General features: G+C 38.4%; 1 protein-coding gene across 1 annotated transcript; it reads right to left on the bottom strand.

The window, feature by feature from the left end:
- Window positions 1-1,378: 1,378 nt before the first annotated feature.
- On the bottom strand, window positions 1,379-14,019 carry LOC146483147 (kielin/chordin-like protein). Its single transcript, XM_085106402.1, has 10 exons — window positions 13,847-14,019; window positions 11,845-11,928; window positions 10,690-10,732; window positions 8,985-9,296; window positions 7,511-7,750; window positions 5,948-6,178; window positions 4,970-5,200; window positions 3,204-3,431; window positions 2,383-2,517; window positions 1,379-1,539 (listed from the first exon to the last, which is right to left on the bottom strand). Exons 2-10 carry the CDS (start codon window positions 11,923-11,925, stop codon window positions 1,535-1,537), a joined length of 1,506 nt encoding a protein of 501 aa, XP_084962528.1. The 5' UTR covers window positions 11,926-11,928; window positions 13,847-14,019; the 3' UTR covers window positions 1,379-1,534.
- Between the last annotated feature and the right edge of the window lie 1,911 nt (window positions 14,020-15,930).

Genomic DNA, 15,930 nt, shown 5'->3' with positions numbered 1-15,930 from the left:
TATCAAACTAATAATATCGATTTGTCAAGATACATTTAAAAACGCCTTACAATTTTTAAAATGCGCTTCAAAACAGGCTTATTCGTAAAATTTCTTTTATAGTGAAATTCTAAAAAGTGTACGACCATTTCAAGGTCTGAGTTCGCACTTGGCAACCTTTCTTGTCAAAAATACAATTTGCATACTTTTTTCTTTATTGTTTTTCCGCGTATTGTTTGATAAACGTCAATTTCAATCAGTGGTTTTACAAAAAACAAGAAAGAGAAGGCTTGTTGTGCGAAAACTTGTGTGTGTGCAATTGCGCAGATCGCTAACAAAATTCAAATTCTTTGTCACGTAATATTACTACAGTCTAGAGTGGAGAAAGGGAGTAATATGACTGGAGAATAATTGGGGGGGAAACTGTATATTAAGATTACTCTCCAATATTGTTACAAACTGTAGACATATTGCTGTTTCATTTTCCAATATTATTTCCATAAATTCCAGGTAGCATACGCTTAATACTATTTCAAATTTCATGATTTGGCTCAAAATTTGATACTGCTTTCAACTGGAAATTAACTTAATTAAGATTGAGATAAGAAGCGGGGAATTTTTATTGAGTAAATAATGAAAACTTGTGCAAAAAGTTACTGGGAGAACGCACTGGCGATATAACCTTGCGCTGGTCTGTAAAATAATAATTATACCAGCTCAAATTAGGTTCAGTCAGGAAAAAAATTAAGAGGTGTTCAGTATTCTTATTAGCGTCTAACAAGGGTACAAAACAATTTATCCGTTTTTAAAGGCTTATTTGCTGAGGATAAAAATAACTGCTACTCTAGAGTGTATAGTCTCCCGAACTTTGAGCGATTAAATGCGATTTTGGGTGACTTAGAGCCGGGGAGTTGGTTTGAGGGGTTAAAACGCCTTTCCGAAAGGTTCCCCGAAGAAGACGTTTCCTTAACTTGTTGGTGCTTAGATACCGTTGGGGGATGGGGTGAAGGGCGCGGTTTTCCTTGATTCCAACCAACCACTTGGAGTGATAAAATGTCTGTTCACCTTCACGGCGTTAGGAGAATGACGTGGGTGGCTGCGTCAGTTCTCCGATGCATCTAGACTTTCGTAAAAGGAGGGAAGGACAGGGAAAGGCGAGCTGAAGTTATTTGATATTGGAGCTTGTTCGTACCTTACTGGTGAACAAAAATGGGGATGGGGTAGAAGAGGTGCCTTCATCTTTCCAACGAATTGATCACCCTGTTTTTTCGTCCTCGTTCCCAGAGCCTGCGATCTTGTGCTCAGCGGTTAGACAATTTAAAAAACCGTGGGGACGAGAATGCCTGGTTTTTAAGGACTGTCTTTACAGTACGACAAGGAACAATGCAAAGTCAATACATAAGTGCTCTTGGTACAGTGTCTTCATTTTACTACACCTGTAATTTATTCTTGCGATTTTCTCTTTATTTTACAGAGTAAAACAATTTTTATTTTAACTGAGATTCTTTCCAGTGCACTTGCTTTATTTCAACAGCAGTATCTGTTACTTTCCATTTCATGCTAAAAGTATTAAATGAAAAAGAAAAAAAGTAAACATTTAGTCAATTGATTTAATAATTTCCTAGCCAAAATTGTGACAAATTAGCAACAAATGAGTAAAAAATACTAAATTCTCTATAACAATAGTCAATGCATGTTCAAGTTGAGATATAACCACATTATCAGTTTCACAAATTAAGAATTTTGAGAAAGCTTTAAAGTTTAGTCGAACTATTTAAAAAAATTTAAATAGTTTATCAGTTTAATTTATATTATAATTCGTCTTCATAATCTCGTGTGATTGTTCGCAATTTGGTCATTTTGACCTAATTATGTTAGTAATTTGTCAATTAGGAGGTGATGTTATTGTTTCTATTCAATTAAGGCAAAAGGGAGAGGAAAATGGGTAAAAAGGCTAGCATTGGAACAAGTCAGCAACTGCCCGTTCCTAAGTTCATAAAAGGACTAGGTCCTAATTTACATGTAGTTCAAATTGCGTCATATGAAGAAATGCACCCCATCACAAGAAAGATCACATACAAATTAGTCAGTTTACCAAGTTTGGTTATGTTTCATTGCAAAGTAACCAGGCTTTCACCTGTCAAAGGTCGCCCAAATTCCATACAAATCTAAGATGGCGTCTCCCAAATCCATACAAAGTCTCTAATTTTTACGATTTTTGAAAGCCTTCTACAAGGTTGCAATCTAACGACAGAACCTCAACCTTGATAAACTTATTGACTCCAATTTCTGATTAAATTAAAATTTAAACACTCGTCCGCAGTCTCCATTTGAACTCCTGAACGGGGAGTATGGTAAGTAAGACTTTAGACAGAGATTGACAATACCCCAGCACTATTTTACCTGATTGACAGCTTCCCGACACCCTCGTGCAGCTGGCAGTGCCGTCGTTTTGACAAGTGCACTGTATGCAATTGTTTCCAGTTAACGTTTGCCATTGGTCACCAGGCCCCAGCTGTTGTCCGTTGTTGTAGCAAGCTAAACGTGAGACAAAGGAAGGTGGTTTAGAAAGATGCATCGTAACAACTTAGCAATGGGTTATTTTTACGGTGGATTCAAGCTTCTTTAACGTTCGCTTTACGCCAAACACAAGGAGCGATTGTAAATTAATCAAATTTATTCAATATTTGATTTCTTAAGCAGCCGTGTGAGGCTGACATCTTTGATTTAACATCACCGCCACATTAAAATCTTTTCCCTTTTAGCTAGTATTCAAAAGACAACATTGGGATATTTTTCACAGACACAGAAGAGCTAAGGGCTAATCATTTTCACGATGCCAACGGGTTTACAAAAATGTTACTTTTTAGACAAAATTATAGCTAGCAGGTACACTGAGTACTTAAATTAAAATTAGCGATTCTGCATGAAGTCACGAAGCCTCTATTTAAAGTAGGTTGTCGCTACAAATGATAGCGGTGTTTAACTATCAAAAAGTGTAACATTCAGCCGTTTAAAGGGGGCATTTTCGCACGGACTTTGTTGCCGGTTTTAGTCAAAACTGCACCCTTTTTACAAAGTTGATGTGCTTGATCATGAAATTGTTTTTAGAGCACAAAGAAAAAATATTAAGATATTTTTCGAGGGAGAACAAACTATAATTAGTTTTAAGCAATTTTTCAAGCAGAAATGAAATTGCCTGTTTAAATGAAAACACTACTCACCACACACGGGGCAACATTGGCCTGGAATCTTGAGAGATTTTTCACAGGCCCCATTTTGAATATCGCAGTCAAAAATCTTCTGACACGAGTGTTTCCCAGCTTGGCATTTACACTGTTGGCAATATATGTTGTTCGCGGATTCCTTCAACACCTCTGCGCTCTCACCATCCTTGTATGGCAGGCCATTTATTTTACATCCCGGGGCATGCTCATTAGACTGAACAGGAACTGAAAATGAAAGTCAAAGGGTGACTTAAGGTAGCTCACGGAACAAATTTGAAATCGATCATTTGAAGTAGGTAACGTCAAAAACATGGTTATAAACGACCGACTGGTAAAGACTGTTCACCTTTACGACCAGATAATATAGACCTTTAGATTCTAGTACGATTGCGAATACGAATATGAGATTTGACTTCAAGTTTTTAGCGAAGTACTAAGAAGGAATAATATCAGAGGAAGCTTCATTTTACTCTTTGTGAGCGACGACTTTTTGTCGCACTTGTTTTGAATGGTGATAGCTAAGCCCCTTCGTGATTCCAAAAAGACGAGAACACCTACGTCTCGAGGATTTGTTTTCGCCACTACGCAGTTCACACGATAACTTGTAGTAAAATGACGACGGCTATCTCGTTTTCCCGCCTAAGTGGCACAAGGTCACTCTGGTCGACCTGCACCGTTTGCAACGTCTTACATGATTGGCCGAGACGACAAAAGAACGAACAACAGAAATATGACTTCAAGTTATTAGCGAAGTATCGAAAAAGAGACAATTATCCCAGGACGCTTCGTTTTAATCTTTGTGAGCGACGAACTTGACGAAGTTGTTTTGAATAAGGATAGCTTATATTAAAGCCCATTCGTGATTCCAAAAGGACGAAACCACCTACGTTTTGAGAATGTTTTCGGCAGCGTACCGTTCTCACAAAAACTCCTAATGAAATGACGACAGCTATCTCATTTTCCCACCAAAATGACGCTGGTTCACTCGTGCGGAAAAATTGGAAAAATTCGTAGTCTTAGCTTACTCGTACTGGAATCTAAACGTCTCTGTTGAGCCTTGTAGCGCCAAGCAGAAGGTATTGTTTATTCAAACATAATATCGTATGCTACACTTCAAAAGGCTGCTGTTTGTTCTACCACATAACGAAGAAGATGAGATTTAACTTTTAATGGAGGAAAATGATGTGATGTAGTAGTCCCCTGTTCTTCGGTGTCGTCTTTCAGAAAGTGGCGATTGATTGTATGGAAAATGTTTACGTACCGGAAGATAGACAAGGAGGCTTCTTATTAAAGATTGACCTGTTTGGTGAAATGTGTTCGTGGCACTGAACGGCATCGGAAAAAACTACGCAACACATTTTAGCATCAGCATCGTCGGGTGACAGACTCCGTATCTAACATGTCATATTTATCCACGTGTCATGTGGACAAAAAAGTTGTAAATTTGTATAGCGCATAATTCCATGATGAGCTGATCAAATGCGCTTTACATTATGGGGACACTCTCCAGATCAAATTGGAATTTGGAAATGTTGGTTTTTGAGGAGAGGGGAAAACTGGAGTACACGAAGAAAAACCACTCGGAGCAAGGACGAGAACGAATAACAGGCCTAACTCACATATGACGCCCAGTTCGGGAATCGAACCCGAGCCACATTGGTGAGTGGCAAGTGTTCTCATCACTTCGCCATCCCTACTCCTTACACGTTACATATTTGCATGGAATTGTATGTCGTGAGATTTAATTTGAGTCGATTACATACCACATTCAGGGCAGCACTGGCCAGGAATCTGCTTGTAGCTAGCGCAGTTTGGGTTGTCCAGAGTGCAGTGGAAGATGTGATGGCAGTTCTCCACCTGACCCCCTTTGCACATGCACTGGTGGCATGCTCCTATCTTTTTGTCGTCAGACATCTTCAACACTTCCATACTTTCTCCGTCTTTGTAGCTTCTTCCACCTACTTTGCAGGTTGGAGGGGCGGGCTTAGGTAGCACTAAATCAGATAAAACGACAAAATAAAGTTTCAACAACTTGCATGAAGTATCTACCTAACTGCTTGTCCACCTGGAATGTAAGAAGAATTCTTTTAAAATTCCAAACTTTACAGCTCAGTACCTTTAGGGTTTGAGTTTTGCCTTCTCTGGTCTATGGATAAAATCCATTTGCTTGTGCATTTAAATAAGAGCTATAAAAGGGACTGTGTCACGCCAGGCGCATGCGCGCGGTAATGAGAAGCAATTTGAAATCGTTGGCCCAACATTTTCAAATACCGTCGGATATTTCAGGAAGTTCTTTTAATCTGTGTGATTCGCGTTCATCTTCGGGAAGCTAGCTGATATTATATTTATAAACGTCCTTTAATAATTACAGAAGTTGTTTCTTGCGATAATTTTAAAAGGTTTTTTCAATAGCGGAAGGCAAAAACATAGACTTTCTCAAAGTCGCTCGCTAGCTTCTCATTAAATGGACCTGTCGCGATCTCTCGCTCGCTCGAGCTCTGAAGATCGCGTTTCGCGGTTCTAAGCAAGGTGCACGATCGCGCTTCGCGCTCACTCAGCTCGACTTGTAAGCAAGTCTTACAAAAACCCAGCGACGAGATGTATGCGAATAAGCCTCAGCCGGACTCTACTACCCCAGCTGATGCATGATAGAGTCCCTTTGAAACTCAACCCTCCTGTGATGCTGTTTATTTCCCAATGATTTCCAAACTGAAAGTGGCGATTTCAGCCAGCTGACTTACCGCGGGCGCAGGTTGGACAGCACTGTCCTGGAGCCTTGATGTAGTTACATCCGGGTTTGTTGACCTCGCAGTAGTAGATCCTGTGGCAGTCCTGTAGTTTTCCCGCCATACACGTGCACTGATGGCACTCTGATGTGGCCATCCCGCCAAGGTCCTTAAGCACTTCCATGCTTTCGCCTTCCTTGTAAACCCGGTCTTCGATTTTGCAGACGGGTGCGTTTTCCGGAACATCTATAGATGCAAATAATAAGAGAACATGGTTTGTTTCTTGCTTACCCGGTAACGAAAACCAAAGTGATACTTAGTTCATTATTTACTGAAAGGAACGATCGAAGAACACGCTGAAATCTCTTATCTGAATCAAACTCAGTTTGGCTTGCTCATGAACTAGTTTCTTTGGATGTAGTTAAGTTACATAGAATTTACTACAAACCTCCCCTGATGATGAAGCATTCTTGGATAATATTATTCATTTTATCTCTGTTTAAACAATTACATAGATTACACTACCCCTCAATACCAAATGCTAATCGAGGCAGATACTATAACAAATGTTATGCTTATGTTGAGTTATAGGAAAAAATTCAGTAAAAGCGGTAGTACAAAAATAAAGGAATGAGTGAGTCAAAAACAAATAAATATTGCAAGTTAAATAGTCAATAATGATAGAAGCGGACTAACACATAGGGTATAGAGAAAATTAATTGCATCTTCTAGTTTTTAATTTTTTACTGGAATTGTTTTTTGTTTTAAAGTTTTGCTCTTTTCGCCATTTTAAAATTCATTCATTTCATCTTACTTGTTCTGTTTCTGGTCAGATGATCGTATTGGCCATATAGTTTTCATGATGGTTCTGATGACCATAACATCGACTAGGCTACAATTTATAACATAGCGCGCGCCCTATCTAATTCCTATGGGCGTTATCATGGAACATTTCTCAACATACGCACGGCCATGCGCCCATAAGATAACGTGTGCAAATCAGACAAACTCGGGTTTCCGTCACTTAGTTTTTACAAAGTTTCGCCACAAATGGACGAAAATAGTGAAGATGTCAGTACCCAATTTATTTTCATGGAATTGAGTCTTTTCCAGCTGTACCGTGCACAAGGTAAACATCGCGATAAATCGATACCCTGGTTCAAGCCTTTAACTTTGATTTGAACATTTGAGTTCTTAAACATTCTGTGGGCTTGGAAACTCGATCATCTACAGTTTCATTGGCTTTAAACTAATTGATAATTTCAGATGAAACATTCAGACCATACCATTGTGGCATGCTGGTGAACCAGCCAATAGGAACCTTTGTTTGTCTGTACAGCGTATTCAGAGAATTTTCCGCGCACTACTTTGTTGCCACTGTTATAAAAGAATTGGTTCATGCTTTTAGCTGAGCGTACATTGAGTTATGGATGCACTTGGGAAGTTTGGAGAGCACTCAAGAAGCTAGAGACGCCTCAAGCAACTCTTACGCTTCAGTATCGCGCTCTTCAAACTTCCCATTAGTGCATCCATGACTCGATTTACGCACGCTAAGCACGAACCAAATCTTAAATATACCTCGGTCACAAGATGGACAGCATTGTCCCGTTTTCTTTGAGTAACTGTTGCAGCTGGAATCGTTCAGAACACAGTGAAAAATATGGTGGCAATCCATCAGCATCCCTTTATTGCATGTGCACTGTTCGCATTCACCGCTCTCCAAGTCTCCTTTGTACACTTCCATGCTGTCACCATCCTTGTAGGTTTGACCGTCAACATTGCAAACAGAATTGGGAGCCTTTGCAGGGACTGGTTTCACTGAGAAATGAAAGTTCAGGTACCATAAGAGGGTTACTGTTTACGCTAAGTCTTGAACCGACTCCTCAAGTGAACCCTCTCGGTTGAGATCTCACGTGAAAAAAAAAATTAGGCATATTCACCAGAGGCCGGAGAGAGACCTAGAAAGTTATCTTCGAGAGGAGAGGGGTAGGGGTGTCAATACATACTGTTGAGATGCAAAATGCGTCAACGTATACACTCGATTGAAAAAACGTTGCCCCGTACTAAGTATCAGAATGTTTTGTTAATGGTGCGCCCTGATGGAATAATGGGGTGATCTAATTAGCTAGCGACAAAATGTGGATGGAGAGTGGAGGGGGGGGGGGGGGAGGGGGGGGGGAGTGTCAAGACATACCGTCGAGTACCAAATGCGTCAAGGTATACACTCGATTGAAAAAGCGTTGCCCCGTGCTAAGTATCAGAATGTTTAATGGTGCGACCTGATGGAATAATGGGGTGATCTAATTAGCTAACGCCAAAATGTAGGTGGAGAGTGGAGGGGGGGGGGGGGGGGGGGGCGGAGTGTCAATACAGACTGTCGAGTACCAAAATGCGTCAACGTATACACTCGATTGAGAAAACGTCCGGTGCAAGGTATGAATCGTAACTGGTTCGACCTCAATGAATTATGGGGTGATCTAATTAAGAAGCGTATATTTCATGTTTTTTTTGTCTTTGTCCGTGAGAAATATGTAACTTTTAAGTCCTAAAAATCAGCCGTTCTTTTATTTTTTAACAAGAAAAGAAAAAGAAAGTCTCCGCAGAAAGCTGTTGGGTCTTTTTGTTCATTCTTTATAAACGTTTATCCTGGCCTTTTTTTTTTTAATCCGGTTTTCGTACAATTTTAAATCTACTAATAAGAATGGTCTTGGACAATCGTGACCTTCGAAGATCATCTTATATTTAATTTTCGGAATTTATTGGCTAACGTTAAATTTTGTTGTTAGCTATTAATATTTTCCTTACTTGATAAGTAAACTAAGTAAACTTAATGTTAGTTAAGAGACTTAAAACAGTTTAATCGGTCTTTAACGAAATGTTTCATTGGGGAAAAGTCACAGGACGTCACGATTAACAAAGGAAAATTCTTGCTCTACTCGCTGATCTGATATAACTGGAAGCCTTGCTGTAAATCGTTTAACTTTGGCATAATTCAGGTACAGTATGTTCTTAAAGAACAAACATTTTATAGGCGAGAAGTTCAAAACCGTACCTTTCATGCGGTAAACAAAATTAGCATTTTGTTTTCCAACGCCGTTGACGCAGCCGTTTTTCTTTTCGCCATACTTATTATAGTTACTTTCAGCGGTTTTACTTGACCAACACTCTCCGTAATGCTGTACTCCAAACATGACGGTAAAGCCTTGTTTGAAAGCTTCCTCGGCGCAGCCTTGAATGACCGGGCTCATATCAGGCCAAGTTGCCCACATAATCTTCTGTCCCCTGAAGCTCTTTACAAGTTCTTCAAGCGCTCTATTCCTGGGCTTGTCCTTAAAACAACCAACTGGCTCGTAGTCAATTTCAACTAGAGTAGAAAAAATATATATTCAGCAACAAAGTCTGGCGAAGAAATAAATCTTTTGGGAATTTTTTTTATTAAGAAGTAAGCTTTTTTTTCTTGTTTCCATTTTCTGCGATATTCTTTCCTTACCCTGTTGGGAATAGCATTTGTCTGCGAGCTACAGGATTTGCAGTTGTTGTTGTTGTTCTTGTACTTGTTGCTGGTGATCATGACGCATGCGCAGTCTATTACTTTTATCATCCTCTAACAAATCAGGGATGGCGCAGTGGTGAGAGCACTCGCCTCCCACCAATGTGGCCCAGGTTCGATTCCCGGACTCGGCGTCATATGTGGGTTGAGTTTGTTGTTGGTTCTCGTCTTTGCTCCGAGAGGTTTTTCTCCGGGTACTCCGGTTTTCCCCTCTCCTCAAAAACTAACACTTCTAAATTCCAATTCGATTTGGAAAGTGTCCCCAATTAGTGCTCTGCGCTTAAGACATTGACACTTAAATAAAGTGATTTATTTATTTATTTATTTATTTATTTATTTATTTATTATTCAAACCAGTCGGATTACAACTTGGTCAAGACGGCCACTCCGTGTCGCAATTTAGTCTAGCTGGGTAGTTTGTCTCCTTATCTGTATGTCATGGCTTTCTATATGTCGGTCTGCATGTTTGTCATTCTTTCTTTCTTTTTTTCTGTCAGATTCCCGGTCTGACGCGTTAGGTTGCCCTCCTATTATTCAGTTGACCGTCGGCCTGACTCTGCCTGTCTGTCCATCTGTCCGTCTGTTTGTCAGCCTTTCTGTTTTTGTTTTTGTTTTCTGTCAGTCTGTCGGTCTGACGTGGCGTTAGTTTGTCTTCCTATTGTTTAACCTCCTACAGTTGTCTGCCATTCTGGACCGTCGGTCTGACTCTGCCTGTCTGTCTGACCGTAGGCCTTAATCTCTCCGTCTCACAACTATCAGTTAGTTATATGTAAACAGAGAAAGTCGTTTGTGAATTCATCTTGCCATGCGAATGCTTGAAATTACTTTGTTATAATTTTCACAAGTTCCACTTGTTGCCGATGAAGATGAATTCTATTCAAGTGAGTGTCGAAATCAAGGAAACAACGTTGACAGAAACGGTCAGTGGTCATAATGAACTGAGTGTGTTGACGACAGATACAGACAAACGGAAAGTCCAGGAGGCACAAAAATGCCAAACAGACTGGAAGATTTAACGATTGGAACGCCGCAAACTTACGCGTCAAACCGACAGCCTGACAGAAAAAAAATAGCTGATGTTCCCCAAAACAGCCAGGCTTGGCCAAAAAAGACCTTTTCCGTCACACTATTCTTACCTGAGAAAACATACTTTTAAGTGACAAATTAAGAAAAGCAATAATTATGGATTATCGGTTGTTTTTCCTACCGTCCACGTCTCTAACGGCAATAACCTTCGACTCCTCAGCTTCCTGTATAAGAAGAGGTAAAGTTTCCATGAATGTTAGACCCTACTCTACTGAGCAGTGACAGCTGCTTAATTTCTTCTCAAAATACTAACGCAAAGTGAGTTTAGGAGGAAGTGAAAATAAAAGCATGCTTAAGGGGGGACTTAACCTAAATTTGAATGAAATTTGAAGTGGTTTTAAGAAGGGATAGAAGAAAGAAAATTAATTTTGGAACACTAACAGACAGTGGATACCCACCCAAGAGCACCCAAGGTTGCTAGTGGACTAAATTGGTATCCGTCTATTAATTATTAACTACAAATTCTTATTTTAAAACTTCACTAATTCTTCAATATTTCTTATTTCTCTTAATTTAACCAATCCTTCTAGAAAAACTATTTCCTCCCAAATATACCCAAAAATTACCCCAAAATTCACAAAACACCCCACAACATAGATTTACGGGATGAACATAGAGTTTTTGGATCGCTTGAAACGTGAACGAGATATTTCCATTAAAGCCATGTAAAGTGCGGTAAAATGGCGTTTACGTTAAGTCCCCCCTTAATGATTATAACAAGTAGCCTGCCCTAGGATACGGTTAACCTTGCCTTTAGTTGGGCTAATATCTTTATGACGTCTTGTGGGCTCATAAAATTTGAGAGGTTGGGTTATGCAAATGTTAAAAATAACCTTTAAAGGGGTCATTTAAAATCTTAATTCCTAGGAGGATGGGGGAATTAGGGTCAGGTAGAGATAATTTTGAATGCATGAATTACAGAAGCCTCCCGCCCTCCCTTATTTCTCCCGCCCGTATAAAAATGAATGGTTCATGGATGGTGGAGGTGGTATACTGATTCAAGTGAATATAAAGACTTTATTACAAAATATACAACAACTGAGTAAACTAGAATTTTTCTACATGTTTTGCGAAATAACGACATTGTGAATGGTAAGTTTGAAGATTTTAGAACTTTTATGGGCGTTGTTAGGGTTTTCGTACGCTAAGAATTATGGGAAATTGTACCAGTCGCCCTCTTTTCGGCACGATGGTTTGTAAAGTTTATCCGCCGCAATTTAGCCGGCCTAGGGGTATTACGGTATAAGTCAACAAACTACCTATCAATCTTCAATACCTTGATAGCATGGTCCCCTACAGCTGCTAAAACCACGCTGCAAATCAACATGAAACCTTGAAGTAATGTCCTCGAATCCATCCCCTTGAGAAAAACAAAAATAAACGTGATCATTTCTTGACAAAGTATACACCTTTAGCCAGGACGTTTTGCGGTTATTAAAGGTAACTTGGACAGCTGAAATTTCTTACAAAATATTGATATTTTCAAATGTTAATTTATCTGGTCTGTATCAGGAGACGTCTTTTAAAATTTATCTTTCGCGAGCAAACATTTTGTGGTGTTGATTACAGCAGATGTACAGTTTTTCACCAACTTTGTTTGGACGACATACCTGGCTGAGCAGTATCGCGGTCACCTGCGCGCTTTCGACGGTAATATTTTCTTCGCTCAAGAGAGGATAAATTGTCCCTTGTTTCGACTTAATCTTCAAAATCATGATACAAGTACATCATGTGCGAATTCGAAAATCGCTTAATAACATTTAAAACTGTAACACCCTAATCGGAAGGTCTTAGGTTGGACTCCTGATAGAAAACTCGGTTTTTCCTTTTCCGAGTCTGCCTGTGGCACTCACTGAATCATTAACACATTCCCATTTATTCACCAGGCGTAATTACATATAAAATATACCATCATACTTATTCCACTGCGCATTTGCCACACATTGACATTCAAATCCTAGCAGTATGTAGGATGTTTGTCCCATGAATCACGAGTCTCCTATAGCTCAGCCGTAGAGCATCCAAACTAGTAGTCGGAAGGTTATAGGTTTGACTCTTTGTATCAAACAAACATCACCAAATAAAAATACTGTTCAGTAGCTTTCTTTTGAAATCAATATGGCTCCACGTTCTGTTTTTATCAAGAGAAAATCTTATCAAGATCTTTGAGAAATATTATGTAACGTTTTTTCGAGAAAAATCTTACTGGAAATTGATGATCACTAAACGTAATATATGTATGGTTCTGCATTGTAGTTTTTTGAAAGTAAAGAACAGGCTATTTGAAGCAAACAGGCCCCCATTCATTGCTTTCCATTCATGTCTAAATCTAATGAAAAGAAAAATTTCCAGACAAAGAAAGGTTATACGTATTGTTCCCTATAGGGAAGGTGCTGGATCATTATTTTCATTATTTATCTTAATTCAGCTTTGTTTAGATACTTATTTTTTTTCTTTTTTGTAAAGCTAACACAAGCGTCAAATTTTATACACAAAAGGGAAAAAACGAAAATCATTCTTCGTTGTTCTTTTTGCGCCTATTAAGGTCTCGCTTTTTAACTTGGGGTAGCTCGAGTTAATACAAATCTCCATAGAAATATGAATCTCCGCAGTGTGTTACATAAAGTATACGACATCCGTTGATACGTTTTTAAAATTATATGTATCGTGTTTCTCGTTTTCGATTTCTTTTTAATTTGTGTAGGATTTTTTCTTGAACACTTTAAGAGAGACTTTTATGCCACTGTCCAAATCGTGAGTTGGGCTTTACAGCATTCAAGGAGCCGCTTGAAGTTTAGTCTTAGAGGACAGTAGAGATCTACGACAGAGAATTCCCGGAAAGAGAACAAAAGGATAATACAAAAACGTTTGCTTTTAAACTAAAAAACACAATGATCGTTCACTGATCATTCAGAATCAAGATTATTTTTACATTTTCGCTGATAACTTTTTAACAATTTAAGTTGTTTCCTAGGGTTTGGCTTTAGTGGCGTCAAAATTTTAATAAGCACCCTCTTGTTAACCAAACGTTTTTCCTAAATCACTTAAGCCCGAAAGGGAAGGCTTATGCATGTGAATAAGTAAGCCAGTTACCAAACTAGATTATAGAAAAGGTGAAAAAAGATTTCATGAAAAGTATAACACATCGCTTAAATTAATTGAAGGCTTTTATGCTGGGTAATAATCGCTTAGATTTTCTTCACGGATAAAGTGACATGTAAGCATGCTCATTTGCGCTCATTTTTTATTATAATACATGAATGTTATTCAACACTTACCTAAATTCAAAGTTGAGTTTCCAGCAGTCGTTGGCAAGATCTCGTCAATTTTCAAGGTTCACTAAACTCGGCTTGGCAGAACAAGAGAGACCAGCGTGAATTGGTTTAAATCACCGGACTAAACGTGCTTTATTTTTTCCCGTCAAGGGAGATTAAACCTCGAAATCTCTGCAAATTTTAATTTTAATATCAAGTCACATTTCTGTCACACTAAACAACCGCCTTCCCCTTAAGTGTAAATATTCAAACACTTGCTAAGCAAAACAAATATCTTACAATACCACGTTTAACTCGTTGCAGCTGAAAGAAAACTGCGCAAATAGTAATTGGCAATTATTAGCGAGGTATTTTCTCAAAATGCTGCTTTAAAACTATGATGAGCACGTTCTTTCTGTTGTAAAGCGCCAGCGTCTTAACCAGCGAGGACTAATTTAAGCAGAAAATTGGTGTAAAACAAAAAATGTTACTGGAAATGCTACAACGAATCTCAATAACCTTTAACAGTAGGCACAAACTGTTTGTTTTACAAGGTAAGTAAAAAAAGCAAATAATTAAAGAAGATAAATTGAATATGAAATTAGTTTTCAAAAAGATTTTTCATTATGCTGCTTGCTGGAATCATAACTGTCAGCTTCGTTTAGCTAAGTTGTATTTTCAAAATTTTAGCCCTGTAGATTTTCGAGGGAAATATGTAATTTACAAATTAAAACAAGGCATATACATATATAAGAATAATTATGGTATCGGAAGTAAATAAAAGGAACACAAACTCGGAAATTGGTTTACACTCTGACACGAAAATCATGATTTGAGCGGAAGAAATATTTTTGAAATGTCGCAGAACTTGCCGACAGGTGAGAAATGAAACTAAGCACTGCATTGATTTAATACGTTCAAACTGATATGTCTTTTGCAGTGGAGAACCTTTCTTGAGCACTGCTTGGGCTGCTTTCAATTTCAAGGGTGGAAATTCCGTACTAAAAGTTGAAAACAATGACCGTAACAGGTTATACCTATTTTGTGACGGCGACCACCTAATTTCCCACCCTGAATTTATTTAAACTCATTCTACTTTGAAAATGTAAATGCGAGCGGCTTGCCTAGAAACTTGAGTATTTTTAAACAGAGATTTATGCTGACTTCTAATCATCTACAAACCCAAAAGCTAGAACCACGTTTTGTGTTTTAAGTTTCCCTCCATGGCCAGTGTAGAAAAAATTCAAACAAACTGCCATTTAAAAAGCCGTTGGCTCCCATAAAATATTGGGGAAAAAGCTAGGGTGCAATAATTTCTGTACGCAGGAAAATAACGAAACTTTAACCGTTCCTTTACTCGTGCTAGAAAAAAAAATCTTCGATAGAAATAAAACCTTAAAGGCCCCTATTGGAGAATAGCCGAGCTTTACCAGTTCCGTTCCATATGGTCGCAGAATGAAACGGGCGAAAATTGCTATTTGCCAAGAAGATTACCATAACCGATTGGTCTTGAAACAGAGTATCTCGTTTCTGTGATCAGTGGTTTTGTCAGTGGGATGCTTACCTGTTTTGATGAATACGGAGGTAGCAAAATGAAGTTCAATACAGTATCAATAAAAAAAATCAATATTCCTTCTGATGTTTTTGGACAATGTCAAATATTTTGAAATAATTGTCCCACTTGTTTGAGAACCATGATCATCAATCCAGACATTATAATTGCTTTGACGGTTACCCGAAAATTGAAAACAGAAATCACTAGAGAAGATCAGAGAACTTTGCGTGTTATCTTCAAATTTGTAACAGTAGCAAGCCATGAAATTGAAAACTTTGCATTGCAGCTCAGTCCCTGTAACAAATGTTCAGTTTGTGGTTATTTCTGCTATTCTATTTTTTTTATTTTTGTTATTTTTACTGATGATCGTAGCAAAGCTTCCTGACAACATATTTAGCGGAAAGATTTCTAATTTCTTTTTAACTCGTTAATGCACGCATGCGCAATGAACGAGTTATCGTTATGTAGGGAAATGGTCACTCGCTCGATCGTTCAATCGTAAACTTTATAATTTAATGGGAATTTAAAATCATAAATTATTCTACGTCAAGTA

The sequence above is a fragment of the Pavona decussata genome, unplaced genomic scaffold, assembly GCF_977016875.1.
Source record: "Pavona decussata unplaced genomic scaffold, jaPavDecu1.1 SCAFFOLD_40, whole genome shotgun sequence".
Classification (NCBI taxonomy): Eukaryota; Metazoa; Cnidaria; class Anthozoa; order Scleractinia; family Agariciidae; genus Pavona; species Pavona decussata.
Note: the sequence above shows the minus strand (reverse complement) of the source record. Positions and strands in the feature narration are given on the sequence as shown.